Source organism: Glycine max, chromosome 7 (genome assembly GCF_000004515.6).
Source record: "Glycine max cultivar Williams 82 chromosome 7, Glycine_max_v4.0, whole genome shotgun sequence".
In the NCBI taxonomy this organism is placed as follows: Eukaryota; Viridiplantae; Streptophyta; class Magnoliopsida; order Fabales; family Fabaceae; genus Glycine; species Glycine max.
In genome coordinates, this window is record NC_038243.2 from 41,820,734 (window position 1) to 41,838,757 (window position 18,024).

Genomic DNA, 18,024 nt, shown 5'->3' on the forward strand with positions numbered 1-18,024 from the left:
CGAGTTGTGAACAGGTCTGACCAGTCCAATAATCATATATCAATCTCTTACTGTCTTACATTTGTGTCAGGCTGCTCTTCCTACCACCCTTTTCCCAGCCCATATTCTGTTTGTTGTCTTTTCCCCAAAAATATTTCTGTCTGCGTTTAGGTTATACATAATTAATCTTATATTATTATTAACTCATTTATAAATTTTATTGTTTACCATTAATATTATAAAAAATTATAAGTAAAAAAATAATTAATATTAAATGATAATTATTTTTGGATTTTTTTCTATTATACATGGAACGGAAGAAATAACAAATAAATGAGCTTATAATAACTAATGAATGTGTAAATTCAAATACTCATTAATAATACCATTAAAACCTACTATCCATTTTTTAATATTTCATAATAAATGCACATTTAAAATCCACTTTGTATTAAATGCTTTATTATTAATATGATTCATTAAATAAATAATAAAAAATACTAATAAAATATTATTTAATATGATTCATTAAATATGTAGTAACAAATACTAATAAGATACTAGCTAAAAAGTAACTGAGCTAAGACATTTAAAGTTCTACATTACCAGCCATACGATCCTTTTCCATATAAGATTTACTGGCTCAGCTTCTAAGGGAACCTCACTCCACTACCACTAGCAGGTTCCCAACTCTTTTACTCTCACTTTGATTTTGTTTTTTCTTCCTGCACTCAGTTTCTTTGTTTAATGTTACTCGCAGGAGTAACTCTTACACGAACACAATGTTCATAAATATAATCAATTGAAAGCTTAAGATATATTCAAATTATCATAAAAATTATGCTGAAAGTCACGTTAAAGTTAAAATTACTTAACTGTTATATTAGATTGCTAATTTGATGTTAGTTTGCACAAACATTGTTTAATACTTAGATGTGAATGACCTTGAACTTTTTTGAGCTAGCATGACAAGAAGTGTAGCTAGGCTAGAAAATGTTAGGGCACTATTATTGTTGACATTGCTAAATTTGCTATTGACACCGTCATATCATACGAAATCTCTCTTTTGTGTACTTACCAAAATTTTCTCACTCCCTCTCTTTCCCCACCCAAACCACACCAACCCCAAATGACCATCAATCTTTATCATTGAACTGCCTAGACTTGAGTGGCAGCGTTTCACGAGTGCAAAGGTTGAGGTCGCACATAGATCTAGTTTGCGTTGTGGTTGTTTTTGTTGATGACAAGATTGGTGGTATGCATATTGTTTTGCAAATTTGTTGTTATAGGGTGTTGTTTGGGTCGCTACAAAGGTGAGAGAGCTCGATGATGTTGTTTGTATGGGGTGATAGCAGCCTGAAACAACACTAGGATGATGATGGTGATGGTGATGCATAACGACAAGGATGACTTGGATGATTGTTGGTGTTCGTTGGCTATCTTTCTCAATGGAAACATACTTTTGGTTTTAGTAAGTACAATAAAAAAGAATGAAACAAAGGAAACACAATTTCATTATATATTATAGAATGAAATCATATTTTCGTTATTTTTTTTGTTACATCCTTTTAGTAAATAACGAAAATACGATTTTGTTGTATAATTATACAATGAAATCATGTTTATGTGAAAGGAATAGTTTTGGAATTACCTAAAAAAAAACACCGATGTTAGTAGTGTGAATAAAAAATTGTAGTGTTAATAGTACCTCCCAAAATGTTAAGCCTCGGGACTCAAGTGATGATCAGGTGGTCTGACCAGCCCAATAATCATATTCAATCTCTTACATTTGTGCTACTATTCTTGCTCTCTCTTTTTCTTTTCTCTGCCTATATTTTGGGTCAATTTATTTGTTGAAATAAATATTTGTTTTAATTAAATAAATAATTTTCTGTCTTTTTAGTATATTGGTCTAGACTGTTTCTTCTTTAAAAAATAATTTTCTATTTATTTTAAGAAACAAATTCTATGCTTTTAAAAAAATACTTATTTTTTTTTTTAAGTTTAAGCATACCCACCGTTTGTTTGTTGTTTTCCCCCAAAAAATATTCCTGTTAGGCCTGCAAGACATTTTGTTTTTTAAGAAGTGTCAACGTGAGGAACACGTGAATCAAGCTAATCATTAGTTCAAGCTTTGAATTTATAAAATTCAACTCACCATATTTTGGTGGTTCAAAAACTGTGGCAAACTAATGACTACGTCATCATGCTACTTAAGATGCAATGGAAACTCAAAAACTAACTAAAATTTGTAACATTTTGTAATTTGGGAGGTAAAATTTGTAAGATTGTGCATTGAAAGGCAAAAAAAGAGTCTCCAAGTGTCGATTATATTCAACACATGTTGTGCGTGGTAATCTTGTTGTAAATTTCAATTACTGTGTAACAAGTTGTGATTAGAAAATAAGAAAGTTCCAAAACAAGACAGCAAGGTCAGGCACCTACTGCTGGAGACTCAAAGACAAAGACACTCATCCTCATAGGAAGGGCGGAATTATTTTTTGTACCCACGCTATCTTTTTTACGTTACTTTCAAATATTTTATTTTCAAAGAGTTATTATCACGTTCTTTAGTATTAGTTTTAAATGAGTATTTTTAATTCTAATTTTTGAATGTATTAAATATTTTTCCGTAAAATTAATTTTAGAAAGTGATTTATAAAACATTTCGAATAGTGTTTATAGAATTGATTTATATATCAATTTTAGAAATAAATTTTAAAAAAGGTTTTTAATGTATTTTGACATTAAATTATTAAAAATGATAAAAATAGAATGTTCGAGCAAAATAAAAAAAATAAAAAAATTCCATACGAAGCGTTGGAAAAAGTCAAAGTTAGTTACGGTGGTGGCCAATGCGGTTATGATAATCCCATGTGACACGAAAATGAAGTGAAATAAATTATTTAAATCGTACAAATTTTTTATTTAAATCAGCAGGGGAAATAATTAAATTAAGAGTTAATAAATTTATTATATATAACGGTTTTTCATTAAATGAAAGCAAAAAAAATTATAGATAATATAAAAAATTTAAAATTTAAACTAGTGAACACTTTATATGCGTATGTTGTAATTGTAATTTTTAAAAAATTGTGTATATGTAATTGTAATCATTCCCTCACATGATATGTGAGATTAAAAGAAGGAAAAAGAAAATGTATATATTAAAAAATAGTCTTATCAGTTTAATTTGCATGCATCTTTAGTATAAAGCTTTTTTTTACTATCAAATAATTAAAAATTATTATATATGACTTTTAAATTAATTATTATAAAATTTAAGAATTTTACTGTAAAGGGCAATTTATCATTTGATAATAGTACAATTTTTTTTTAAAAAAATGGTTAGTGTAGTTAAATTGAATTTTAATTTAATTATTAAATAATAATCATCCTCCGATTTAATTTTTGATTGTTAAATGATTTTAGAATTTTGTGCAGGTAATAGCAACCAAGCATTATTTGAAGACAGAATACAGCATGATGTGCTTTTCACACAACAGGTAGTATATGCCCAGCAAATTCCTCAATCTCATATCATATCTATACGAGTCTCAGCTTTGAAAACAAGTCAGTGGCTATTTTCAGTATATTTTTTATTCAACCAGCCGCCTCTGATCTTTGAAAGTCCACATCCATTATCATATTAATTAGCTATTCAACAAATTCACGCTGGAAATGGAATTTACCTGAATATGCTCAAGAAAATTTGGCCTCACTAAAGAGGATAATTTTAATTCAAATTTGATCTTTTGTTGAACAAAAACATCTATCAATTTTTAAAAACAAATTAATAACATCACATTTTCCTTTGGCACAAACATAACATAACATAACATGACGTTATTAATAATTGAAAATTAGAATATTATCTGGTTATTTCCTTACTCTTTCCTCATCCGCTTTATGGAAAGTCCATGGCTCCACCGTTAGTAAAAAAATGCCAGGTTATATGCATCTTTGGCGTCTTCATCCGGAAAAGCACTTATAGCTAGGCATCGTAATTTCATAATATATTATATTCTTTGGCGGACCCAAGCTAAACGAGCGTTGATTAAAGGTTGAAGTTAACTTTTAATATATTTTTTTTTTAATAAAATCACAACACAAGTGCTCTTGGGAGAGACAAATGTGGGTTATCACCACTTATGCTTGTAAAACTTCAGCTGAGAGAAAAAGTAAAATTGATCCCATTTAAGTTTAGCTTTTTTATGAGAAAAATGTAAGTTTAAATTTCAGCACATGCTAAAAACTTATGACAATATAAAATTGCTATAAAAACTTTCTGGAAATATTAACTTAGTAAAAAAAAGTGTAAGAAGTAAATTTTAAAACAGAAAAATCAACTTGTTATTGTTTTGAGTGATATTAGACTTTATTCCTTTAAATAAGTATGAATTTTGTGAATAAAAAAAAATGTGAATGAAAAGAAATAATTCCATTAAAGGTGACTGATTAAGTTTTCTAACAAAAATTAATAATAAATAACATTGATAGATATTTGATGACAATGATATAGCAAAAAAACTTAAAATAGAGAAAATTACATACCAAGTAGATAGTTTAACGTAAAAGATATTACAACCGTTGGGAGTAATCACTTTTCCAATTACTTACTTCAATTCAAAGTCAACAACATGTTATAATAATATGAACTAAAAAAATGCTTTCATGGGAAAAAACAATCTGCACAAGGACTTTCTGTACCGGTCAATGATGAATGAGGTGATTAAAAAACAATAACTAAATGAAAGAGAGAGGCACACCAAATTAAACAAGCGCAACAACTCTTGTTTGGTCTTGTAGATGTAGCAAAACAGCTCTCTTTATTCAATTGAATGAAGCTTTGACAATCACACGACCAGATTGGGTTGTTTCCCCATCAGGGGGCCACACAAGAGGTGGCTGCTATAGGATCTTCTTCAGCAAGTACTGCTTTCCTTGTTTTAAAGGAGAAAGAAAATAAGACACACTATTGTTTTTTTCTGTGTGAAGACTTTTCTTTCTCCCTTCTCACAATCTGTAACAATCACTGGCAACTTCTAAGATCATATCAGTGATTGTGAGAAGCTTAAGGCTTAACAGCTCCAGTAGTAGTAGCTGCTTCAAGCAAAACTAAGTTCAATTCCAATGGAGTTAACTCCAAGAGGAAGAACCCAAGGCCATGTGTTGACCTTTGAGAGAGATGCAGATTCCTTTGTGGAGGAAGATAAGGAGCTTCAGTCCAAGTGGGCTGCTATAGAGAAACTACCTACTTTCAAAAGGATTAAGACTTCTTTTGTTGATGTCAGTCAGGAGGAGGGTGCAAGCAGCAGCAGCAGCAGCACTGTCATCACGTTGAGAAGCGGCAGCAAAAGGGTGGCTGATGTTTCCAAGCTTGGAGCTGTGGAAAAGCGTTTGTTCATTGACAAGCTCATCAAGCACATTGAGAATGATAACCTCCAACTGCTGCAGAAACTTAGAGAAAGGATGGACAGGTATTTACACTTGCCTTGATCAAGTTGCAAAAGATGTTCTTTGTGTTGTTACAAACAAAATAGGGGTAACATTTTGTTTGAGTAATTGGTAGAGTGGGGTATTGACAAGTGACAACAACCCTTCATATTTGTCATCTAAAATAGGATAGCTTTTGACCTGTTTTCAAAATTCTATTTGGTGTTAGAAACTTCCTTTTTGTGTTTCCCCCATTGATTGGTTTTCTTTTTATTCAGTTTCCCCATTTTGATTGTGTAGAGACATAAATGGGGTACCAGTTGATGTAGGCACTTTATTTCAAGAAATTGACAAATTGGTTGTTTTCAGAGTCAATGTGAAGTTACCTACTGTGGAGGTCAAGTACAAGAACCTGAATGTAAGAGCAGAATGTGAGGTTGTTCAAGGGAAGGCATTGCCAACTCTATGGAACTCTTTTTCTAGCTCACTTTCTGTAAGTAGATGCTTCCTCCTTGAACCTAAGCAGGCCACTCTCTTATGAAACCGAATAATATATAAAGCAATATTAAGAGACACAAGCTAAAAGAAAAAAAAAAAACAAAGAAATATCTGTGGCTGTTCATACTAAAATGGGCTAAATTTATCACTTGAACAGGGTTTCATGAAGAATATATCGTGTACTTCTCAAGGGGCAGAGATAAGCATTCTGAATGATGTCAGTGGCATCATAAAGCCATCAAGGTAATTGAATATGTTATGTGCGTATGTTATTTTAGAACATGAGATAACTTAGAAATGCTAACAACACACTCTTTATTTTTGGTTGAAATTTATTGAAATTCATTTAGAGTAAGTAAGACTGGGAGTGAGACCCACATGATTTAATGGGTTTCAACCAAATTTTAAACAAAGTAAAGAGTGTGTTACTAATATTTCTCATTTTTAGCTAGTTACTGACAAAATAAGTGTTCATGTCCACATGAATGTATTCAAGCACATGTTTTCAGTCTTTCAGTATTGAGTCCCTTAAAATTCACAAGTAGCGAAAACTCTATTAAGCATGGATATTGTATTGTGACAAAAAAAATGATAGAACTTACAGTAAAAGGGGCCAAATTGCTAAGTTATCAAAGATGGTTCTGAATGCAGGCTTACTCTTCTTCTCGGTCCACCAGGGTGTGGGAAAACGACTTTGTTAAAGGCACTGGCTGGAAAATTAGAGCAATCTCTCAAGGTCTGTATTTTATACACAATATACAGTGAAATCATTGGACAAATTCATTTAGTTCAAGTAGCTCTTTGTATCTAAGTTTTCATAATCATATAGAAAACTTGTTTGAGCATAACATAAACTAATCAGGAATATGGGCACTACAATTGATGCTTCTTCATATATGAAGGAATTCTAAAAGTCTTTCAAAAACTAATGTAATGGAGCAAGCTGAATTTCCCAATACTCCAATCCCTGTGACATTCTACTGCTTCTACTTATCTTCAGTTTTCTGGAGAAATCTCTTACAATGGCTACAAGCTAGATGAATTTGTTCCCCAAAAAACATCTGCTTACATAAGCCAATATGACCTGCACGTTCCAGAGATGACAGTGAGAGAAACAATCGACTTTTCAGCACGCTGCCAAGGTGTTGGAGGCAGAGCTGGTAATGTTTCTTACTCAATCGTTGATTACCCACAAAATTGTAACTAGTTACAGTACCAGTAGTAATTCATATATATCCTTTGTAATGCAGATCTAGTGGCTGAAATCAGCAGGAGAGAAATAGAAGAAGGGATCATCCCTGACCCAGATATTGATACCTATATGAAGGTAATTTTAGTTTGTACAACTCATATTTCATAATTACCAAACAACCAGTTTACAAAGAAAATAGCAATATTTTTGCAGGCAATTTCAGTTGAAGGACAAAGCGAAAATCTTCAAACAGAGTATGTTTTAAAGGTACATCTGCTTCAAGCAGGGCTGAGTTAGAGTACATACTTATTGAGTGGTTCATTTAAGATGTTTCTATCCTTTTTGACATGTGAATACAAACTTTTGATATACCAGATTCTCGGACTGGATATCTGTGCTGACATACTGGTAGGTGATGCACTAGATAGAGGCATTTCAGGTGGACAGAAGAAAAGGCTAACTACTGGTATGTGGAATGATAAATAAGATTTTATATGCCATTTTGTTGTAATTGAAAAATTCAGAACTCAATATTCTCCTTGTAACTATTAGAACTCCTGGCTGAAAATATATGAAATGCCTCACCTCTTTACTAGACCAATGATCAATGATAAATTGAAGGCTAGTGAAACTTCTGCTTAGGCTGCAAATAAACTATTTATTCTTCATCTTCATAATATTTTCCACTTAATGTATCCATTTAATTTTTTTTTTTCAAAATACTATGACAGGAGAAATGATTGTGGGTCCTATAAAAGCTCTTTTTATGGATGAAATATCAACTGGCTTGGACAGCTCCACAACCTTTCAAATAGTTACATGTCTCCAGCAATTGGTGCACATCACAGATGCAACTGCAGTGCTTTCACTCCTTCAGCCAGCACCAGAAACCTATGAGTTATTTGATGATCTTATATTAATGGCAGAGGGGAAGATAGTATACCATGGCCCCCGAAGCCAAGCACTCCAATTTTTTAAGGATTGTGGTTTCTGGTGCCCAGAAAGAAAAGGAGTGGCAGACTTTCTTCAAGAGGTGAGATAACAAAAGATCCCCTGTTCTCTCCTTTTCTTTTTTTTGGTGTCATAGGGAGCCAGGCATTGCTAACTGGACCTTAACTTTTGTTCAGTACTTAGCTACCATTCAGCCAAAGCTCAAGAGAGTTTTCCTTCTTGTTTAATTCACTTTGGCCTCATAACATAGCCTCAATTTTCAACTATGTACAGGTAATCTCTAAGAAGGATCAAAGGCAATACTGGTACCGCACTGATATTCCTTACAAATATGTTTCAGTGGATGAATTCTCTCAAATATTCAAATCAAGTTATTGGGGGAGAATGTTAAATGATGAGCTCTCACGGCCAGATGATAAATCAGAGTCCCATAAAAATGCTTTATCATTTAGCAAGTACTCCTTGGGAAAATTGGATTTGTTTAAAGCTTGTATGAAGAGAGAGATTCTTCTCATGAAACGGAACTCATTTATCTATGTATTTAAAACTGCACAGGTTAGTATCGGGTTCAACCCAACTAAGTGACACCTGAATACTTCAGCCAGTTACTTGGATCTTACTTGTTTCCTTTTCTCATTTTGCAGCTAACAATCACAGCTATCATAACAATGACAGTCTTCATACGTACTCAGCGGGCTGTGGACTTGATAGGTGCAAACTATTTATTGGGTTCATTGTACTATACACTTGTCCGCCTCATGACTAATGGGGTTGCAGAGTTAATCATGACTATTACTAGACTCCCTGTTGTTGATAAGCAGAAGGAATTCTATCTCTATCCAGCTTGGGCATACTGCCTTCCATCGGCCATTCTAAAGATTCCATTTTCAGTTCTTGATTCTATAGTTTGGACATCAGTAACATATTATGTTATAGGCTACAGCCCTGAAATAACAAGGCAAGTACTTTGTTTAATTTCATGCACACACAAAATAGCCTACTTTTCTTTTACTTTGCAAAGTTTTTCTTATCTCTCTCTCTCTTATGGGATTAGGTTCCTCCGCCAGTTTCTTTTGTTGGTCACTTTGCATATGTCATCAACTTCCATGTGTCGTTGTCTTGCTTCAGTTTTCAAAACTGATGTTGCAGCTACAACTGTTGGTTCCTTGGTCTTAGTACTGATGTTCTTGTTTGGAGGCTTTATTCTTCCTCGGCGTAAGCAATTTTTATCGTCTCTAGCTATAAGATGTTGTACTAATCACAAAGTTACTCATGTCTCATGGAGTTATATTCACTGCAGCATCACTACCACGGTGGTTGAGGTGGGGATTTTGGCTTTCTCCCATGTCATATGGGGAAATAGGAATAACACTAAATGAATTTCTTGCTCCTCGCTGGCAAAAGGTATCTTCTAAGACAATTATTTATTCAGCTTCATGATAGGTCAGAGTCTTATGTATATATCTAAATTATTTTCCTTTTTATTTGCAGATCCAAGAGGGAAATATCACTGTAGGGAGGGAGGTTCTTAGGAGTCACGGTTTAGATTTTGACAGCCACTTCTATTGGCTATCAGTTGGAGCCCTACTTGGTTTCACCATACTATTTGATTTTGGATTTGTCTTGGCATTATCATACATAAAACGTAAGTCCTATCTAAGTTAATACAAGGAAAAGAATCGAACAGTTATATTATTTTGTTCAATCCACTGACTTAATGGGGAATGGATCCAGAGCCTAAGATGTCTCGAGCTTTAGTCTCAAAAAAGAGGCTCTCTCAACTAAGGGAACGAGAAACAAGCAATAGTGTGGAACTAAAGTCAGTTACTGTTGATATTGGCCACACACCAAGGGAAAATCAAAGCACAGGTGAATAAAGCTTCTATGATAAATTATCTCAAAGAAGAGTTATTTCTTTCAAGCAAAAATAGTAAGGAATTTTGGTATCTTTTACATGGTTGGTCATGCAGGGAAAATGGTCTTGCCCTTTGAGCCACTGTCAATAGCATTTAAGGACGTCCAGTATTTTGTTGACATTCCTCCGGTAAAAAGCACTCCTATCTTGTTTGTCATGATTTGAGGTCATTGACATTTGACAATGTTGTCAATTTAGATTTTTAACACTGTCATTCTGAACAGGAGATGAAAAAACATGGTTCTGATGAGAAAAGGCTACAATTGCTCTGTGATATCACAGGAGCATTTAGGCCAGGAATTCTCACTGCACTGATGGGGGTCAGTGGAGCAGGAAAGACAACTTTGATGGATGTTCTTTCAGGAAGAAAAACTGGAGGTATCATTGAAGGAGATATAAGAATTGGAGGATACCCCAAAGTGCAAAAGACATTTGAAAGAGTTTCAGGTTACTGTGAGCAGAATGACATACATTCTCCATATATAACCGTTGAAGAATCTGTCACATACTCAGCTTGGTTACGGTTGCCAACAGAAATTGATTCTGTCACAAAAGGGGTATGACGTCCTTATCACTTTCACCGTGGTTTCTCTTCCCCAGACAACATATGTATTTTATAACTTTCTAAATTCTGTGTATATCTACTGAGCAGAAATTTGTTGAAGAAGTCCTTGAAACAATTGAACTTGATTATATAAAGGATTGTTTAGTTGGCATCCCTGGTCAAAGTGGCTTGTCTACCGAACAGCGTAAAAGACTAACCATTGCAGTGGAGCTGGTTTCCAATCCATCAATAATATTCATGGATGAACCTACATCTGGTTTGGATGCTCGAGCAGCTGCAGTTGTTATGCGTGCAGTGAAGAATGTTGTTGCCACTGGCAGGACGACAGTTTGCACTATACACCAACCAAGCATCGACATATTTGAGACTTTTGATGAGGTAGTCCAAAGTTCCTTCTGTTGATAATGTTTGTGAAATAACAGCTTTGAAAATGTGTAATAAGTCTCTATCTTATGTACAGAATAAGATAGTATGTATACTGAAGTCTAAAACCCTACAACTAAATAAGTTCGTACATCTCTTTCTGTGATTTAGTAAATATCTTGATTTTTTTGCTTCTAGAATTGGAAGTGGCAAGAAGCAAAAACTGACTTCCCTTCTTTGCAAATGTAGAAATAAAATGCATGATATTACCTTCTCTGTCATGTTGACAAGGAAAATAATATACAGGTCAGAACTAAAAATAAGTTATTTTTCATGCAGTTGATTCTAATGAAATCTGGAGGACGGATTATTTATAGCGGAATGCTAGGCCATCATTCAAGTAGACTGATTGAATATTTTCAGGTATGCTCAAACCCAGTAGTAAAGTACATAGCATTTTATATTCTGGGTAAATTAATGATCATCTTATTTTCGAATGTCCTTTTCTTACAATAGTCTTAGACATGCAAGTGACTGATAACAAACTGGTCACAAGACTAATAATAAAAAATGCCCTTAGGGGAGAATCTTTATCTCTCACTTCTTCACTTATGTTGTTGAAATTTGAATCTAATTCCACTGTCCATCAGAATATACCTGGGGTGCCAAAGATCAAGGACAATTATAATCCTGCAACCTGGATGTTGGAAGCTACCTCTGCATCTGTAGAAGCAGAACTTAAAATAGATTTTGCACAAATATATAAAGAGTCCCACCTTTGCCGGTGAGAATCCAATCAACTGTTATTCATTTAACAAATTTATAAACTTATGTTTTTCAGGATTTACATGCCATATCTGGTTTTAGTTGTAATGGTAATGATCACACATTTCAGAAAACACTGATCCCAAGTTTTGAATTGCTGTTTCTGTTTCTAGGGATACCCTTGAATTGGTGAGAGAGTTGAGTGAACCACTGCCAGGTTCAAAAGATTTGCACTTTTCAACTCGCTTCCCACAAAATAGTTTGGGACAGTTCATGGCATGCCTTTGGAAGCAACACTTGTCTTATTGGAGAAGTCCTGAGTACAACTTAACACGTTTCATTTTCATGATTGTTTGTGCAATCATATTTGGAGCAGTATTCTGGCAGAAAGGGAAAAAAATGTAAGTTTCTTTTTGTATACTTGTATGATTTGCACAGAAAATAACTTTTTCATTTTATCTGGAAAATAAATATGTATGTTAAAAGAAACTCCACAACCTCAAACTCCAGACAATGTAGATGCAACATTTTATCCAAATATGCCCACTGTTTCACTGTCTGTCTGCAACAAAGGGACTCAGGTGGAAAAAGTTAACATATATGAGGTTCTTATAGTTTTGATAAGTTCATTCAACAGAGAGAAGTCGAAATCCATAAAATAGTACTTTCAGATTCTTCATTGTGATAATCACAGATAGAAACAACTATATTACTCCACCAAGTTCCATAAATAGCAATATAGCATGCCTTATTAATACATTTTGGAAACATAAGACAGCGTATATTTTATATCAAAAACATACTAGGCACAATCAGCATAAGACATTCTTAAACTGTGAATTTTATGATGCAGACTACATTAATGTTAACATCATTCTAGACTTCTAGTGTAATGTTGAAGTTGCACAGATGAAAGCGCTGACATATACTTTTTCTATGGTTAAAGAAACAATCAGCAGGATTTGTTCAACGTACTTGGATCAATGTATATTGCTGTAATATTCTTGGGTCTAAATTACTGTTCAACAATTCTACCATATGTGGCTACTGAGCGTGCTGTCTTGTATCGAGAAAAATTCGCTGGAATGTACTCTTCCACAGCTTATTCATTTGCACAGGTTTGCAGTCACTTCAAGCAAATTCAAGTGATACTTCTTTGATAGGAAAATCAGTAATGTTATTAAATCTGTGATATTCTTTTCTTAATGTAGGTGGTCATTGAAATACCATATATCTTGGTGCAATCAATTTTATATGTGGCTATCACATATCCAATGATAGGTTTCCATTGGTCAGTTCAGAAAGTGTTTTGGTACTTCTACACCACATTCTGTACATTTTTATACTTTGTATATCTTGGAATGATGGTAATGTCGATGAGCTCAAATCTCGATATAGCTTCTGTATTGTCGACTGCAGTCTACACCATATTCAATCTCTTTTCTGGATTCCTCATGCCAGGACCGGTAAGTCTTTTATAGCACCACAAGGGCTTGAATTTGTACCTTAATTATATTATATTTTCATCCAAGATTTTTTTTGAGGGAATTTGGATCCAAAGTTAACATGTGGAGAAAAGCATAAATTGATGCAAAACCCAAGTTTTTAGTAATCCAATCCTAGTCAAATGCTTACTTTTAAAGATAAATTTTATCCTTTCCCAAAATGTAATCCATTCCATCACTGAAAGATCATACAGTCTATCAACGTCAACATTCATAACAAAAAACTATCATGGATAATCATTTCTTGAATTTTTCTTTATAGCATCATGCACACAGAAACAACAGTAATTTGGAAAATAAGGATAAGATGCTTTAAAGCCTGACATAGTAACTGTTACTTTTTTATGCAGAAAATTCCTAAATGGTGGATTTGGTGCTACTGGATTTGTCCTACTGCTTGGTCCTTGAATGGCCTCCTAACTTCACAATATGGAGACATAGAGAAGGAGGTACTTGTATTCGGGGAACGAAAATCAGTTGGTTCCTTTTTAAGAGATTACTATGGGTTCCGGCATGACAGATTAAGCCTCGTGGCTGTGGTGCTCATTGTTTACCCAATTGTTTATGCCTCTCTGTTTGCCTATTTCATAAAGAAAATGAATTACCAAAAGAGATAAGATAGACACAGACACAGACACACATTGGATCTTCAGCAGTATGGTGGCTTTAATTTTCATGTATAGAAATATAGAAATATGTGGCTGTGGCTACATGGATTAGCAAGATCTGTACTGCAAGGTGTTTATATATAATATTCAGATTTGTTTTATAGTTCTGTTGTTGGTACTGTAGACCCTGAGGTGCTTACAAACAAACATGTCAACAAGTGAGATAGGTTTATGGGACTTAAAGTCCAGTTATTTTTTCAGAAAAAAGCTAGTTATGCAGTGATAAAGAATATTCAAGTTGTATAAGTTAAAATAACACCTTTTCATTAATAAAACTGAGGGCTTAAAAAACTTTTGTACCTATGATATATATTTTTCATTTTAATTCTCTTTAATTTTTTATTATTATTTACGTCCCTGTTTTTTTTAATCATTTTAGGATCTTTGATGTCAAAGAGACAATATTGGATGATGATGTGACTAACAAAAATTAGATAAACTTATTTTCAAAATAATAGGAATTAAAATGAACATCTTTTAATATAAGAGGAATTTATATAAAAAGTTTATAATTTTATAAAGAAAGAAATAATAAGGGAAGAGACTAAAATATTTTTTTTAATATAGATGAAAATAAAAAATAATTTTAAGATCAAAATTAAAAAAGATATATTATAGGAATTAAAAACTTATTTAACCTAAAAATAAGACACTAACTTTTATGATGATCGGCTTTCAAGTACTTGCTGGCCCAATGTTCTGTTTCCAGACATCTTCAATAAGAGCAAATAAATCAAAATGATTAGACGAGTCACATTTTCTAGAAGTGATAAAGAAGAGGAGTTTTATTATTGAACTGAGTTGCCAAAACTACATAACATATAACTTTAAGATAAAAAGGCTGAAAGTTACTAGATTATGAGACAACAAATATTTTTATTGACAGTTTTTTGTAGGCCTTCATATAATTGAGTACTCTAAGTTAAATGGCAAAACTCCGCAAAAGTAAAAGAGATAAAAGTGTTTTAATTTGAGCCTTTGAATTATTCTATGACCAAATGAAGTTAACTGGTCAACTCATCTCATGGGAACAGGGAAAGAGTAGCTATGCCACCACTTTTAGTTGCACGCAATGTATGTTCTTTGAAGCACAAAAAATAAGAGTTATACATGATTACCTTTTCCCACCTAGGAGCAAGAAATTCATTCACAGTTAAGCCTATCTCTCCATATGTCAAAGGAGAAACCCAAAATCCCCACTGCAATCAAGATGGCATATATGCTGCAATGGAAAAGTAACTAAACTTTATCTTCTGAATAAAATTCCCTGTTAAAATTAAATCAGTTCTGGATTCTTACGTTTTGGAATGATGAAGCCACCAAATAGTAAAACAACTAGTATGGTCATAGTACCAGCTGTCACAGAAGCAACCACAGTTTGACAAATTGTGGCAATGAATCGAAACATGGATACCGAAGTCATGTGTATGATAAATGAGAGAAGGAACTGGCGAAAGAACCTGAAGAAAATTTGGTTAATATGCCAGAAATATCAAAACAGACTTTCAATAGTAAAGAAACAACACAAATCAACTATATCCTATAGATTCTCCATGGAGTCTTCTTGTAACCAAGAATAAGCAAGAAGCCTTTAGCATCATTGTAAACAAATCATATTAATTGTGTTAAATTCTAGAGGCAAAGGCAACTTCAGATGTAGTTCTTTCTAGTACCCAATGACTAATAAGTATCAAGTGTTTTGTATGTAAATTTACTCTCATATCTAACAATACACAAATGAAAAATTTGGGAACATAGTTAGCATTCCATCAAAGACTAACCTGCCAATCTCGGGGCTTAACCAATGACATAATAAGAAAGTGTTGTCCAAATGAAAGATTCCAACAATGAAAGCGGAATCTTTAAAACAGCAGATGGAATTGTATAAGCCCAGGCAGGAAAAAAACACAACTCCTTTTGCTTGTAAATCACTGCAAGTCTTGATACAGTCATAGATAGTTCCGGAAATCCATCAACGAGAAGTATGATGAGTGAATAAAACGATGAACCCATAAAATAATTCCCATGGAGCACATCAACAGCCATTTGTGTTCGAATGAAAACAGTCATTGCTACAAATGCAACAGTGACAAGCTGCATCGATAAAGAATACAAAAATACTTAGAAACTTGAGGAGTTTGGTGTAGTTATCATGACATGAAATCATGAAAGTAAAAAGAAAACAAACACAAAATACCTGTGTTGACTTGAATACATAAACAAAAGAGTTTCTTTTCATTAGAAGAATTTCCCTCATCATGCAAGCCTTAAATAATTCCCATTTTGTTAATGAGTATTTTTTAAATACAAGGGCATTCTTGTGGCTGAGACTCATCAAATGGCTTTGAGAGCTCCTCCTTCAGCTTTAGACCAAAAGGGAAATCCTTAAATTTCTCAATGAACTGGTCAATTGAAACATAACTGTAAGGTTTTTCTGAGCTATTCCAATACCGTGCTTGATCTTTCGTAGAGGTAACCTGGATTTTACAAGCATTTAATATGGTCAAAATCTATATCATATCATGTTAGAAAATGGAGATACACAATTGGGCTTAACATACTTCTTGAAGAAAGTCAGCAGTGCCTTTTCTTTGTGGGCATTTAAACCCACAGTCCTCAAAGAACTCAAGTATATAATCATGCGGTCCGTGGTACACAATTTTCCCTTCTGCCATTAAAACAATATCATCAAAGAGATCAAAGGTCTCTGGTGCTGGCTGAAGGAGTGAAATTAATGCAGTGGCATTTGTGATATGCACCAGATGCTGAAGACAAGAGATAATCTGGAAAGTAGTGGAGCTGTCTAAACCATTGGATATTTCATCCATAAAGAGTGCTTTTGTTGGTCCAACAATCATCTCTCCTGTACAATACTCCAGAATCAGAAGCTTGATCACTTCATATATCAACTAATTCTCTAAAGGTGTATAAGTTTGATAAGCTATTATTTTGCAGTATAGCAGTAATACCTGTAGTTAACCTTTTCTTTTGACCACCAGATATACCTCTTCTTATATCAACTGATGTATTGGCACATATATCAAGACCAAGTATCTGCATGTCATTGTAATATTCAATAAACAATAATAGAACAAATATTTAGTGGGAAAAATGATTTACAAGCCAGTAATAAAATGAGTAGACTACCTTTAAAATATAGTCTGTCTGAAGGCTACTCTTTAGAGCTTTAATTGATGTTGCCTGTACCAGAAACATTGCTTTTGAAGTAATAATCATCAAGACTCAGGACAACAGATTTGCATAAAGGCTTTTGAAGGACTAAATTGGATTACAAAGTCATGCACCAGTTATCCTAGTGACATTGTAAACAAAAATAACTATTCCAAGTTTTGCAGAAAACAATAGGCACTTGTCATACTGAAATTCAGGTTTAAAAGAGTGAAATTGGGTTAAGAAAACAATCATAACTTTCTCAAAGCTACAGCTTGAGAATTCTTAAAATTTGGACTTAGGGCCTAACTCAACACTACAAAAAGTTATAATATGAGGATTGTCCAAGCTATATTTAATTTATATCTCTAATTGATGTGGAACTAAATACCACCCTTGAGGCTGCAATTAAGGCAGTCCTCAAGAGGTCATAATTAAGGTTGGTTAGGAATGACTACAATAAAGTAGATTTCCAACAAGAATTTTGTCATTTTAATAATTTTTATTATAGAATTTGGTATATTGAAGTTAAGTTAGATGAAAATGCTGACATCCCTAAGGACTCCATCATTGCTGTCATGTTCATGTTTGCGTGACCATATATGCATCTAAATCAGGGTCTGGGACTATTCCTGCCTCTTTCTCCTTTCTACTGATTTCCATCAGAAGTTCTTTCATACACGGAGCAAAATTCATCACTCGTTTCTAAAGCCAATATATGAAATTTATTTAATTTTTAACTTTAAGTATACCTACCGGAGTGGCTTCCTACGCCTTGACAACGTGCTGAGAAATCAAGTGTTTCCCTCACAGTCATTTCTGGAATATGCAGATCATATTGGCTTACATACGCTGAGGATTTCTGAGGAATGAATTCTTCTAGCATGTGTCCATTGTAAGAAATGTCCCCTTGAACGTATAAAAAAGAATGCACCACAACAATCAGGGGAAGGACTCATTTTAACTTGAAATAGTTGTCAAATTTTGAAATGTAATATAAAATAAATACAAAGATT

The 18,024-nt window shown here is 33.5% G+C and overlaps 1 protein-coding gene across 4 annotated transcripts; it reads left to right on the plus strand.

Moving 5' to 3' along the window:
• The first annotated feature begins 4,739 nt into the window (after positions 1–4,739).
• On the plus strand, positions 4,740–14,037 carry LOC100779615 (pleiotropic drug resistance protein 3). 4 transcript variants are annotated; one of them, XM_026129340.2, is made up of 24 exons: positions 4,741–5,459; positions 5,716–5,908; positions 6,071–6,156; positions 6,565–6,649; positions 6,914–7,073; positions 7,164–7,240; positions 7,319–7,372; positions 7,481–7,571; positions 7,837–8,138; positions 8,330–8,611; positions 8,701–9,014; positions 9,111–9,271; positions 9,357–9,460; positions 9,548–9,701; positions 9,791–9,925; positions 10,027–10,100; positions 10,196–10,528; positions 10,624–10,914; positions 11,239–11,322; positions 11,550–11,683; positions 11,838–12,065; positions 12,611–12,782; positions 12,876–13,130; positions 13,520–14,037. In XM_026129340.2, the coding sequence occupies exons 1-24, from the start codon at positions 5,113–5,115 to the stop codon at positions 13,784–13,786; spliced, it is 4,383 nt and encodes a 1,460-aa protein (XP_025985125.1). In that variant the 5' UTR covers positions 4,741–5,112; the 3' UTR covers positions 13,787–14,037. The 4 variants fall into 4 exon arrangements, with proteins under 4 accessions (XP_025985124.1, XP_025985125.1, XP_003528598.1 ...); XM_003528550.4 differs by having other exon boundaries at positions 5,785–5,908; XM_026129339.2 differs by having other exon boundaries at positions 4,740–5,459; positions 8,701–9,271.
• Positions 14,038–18,024: the final 3,987 nt, after the last annotated feature.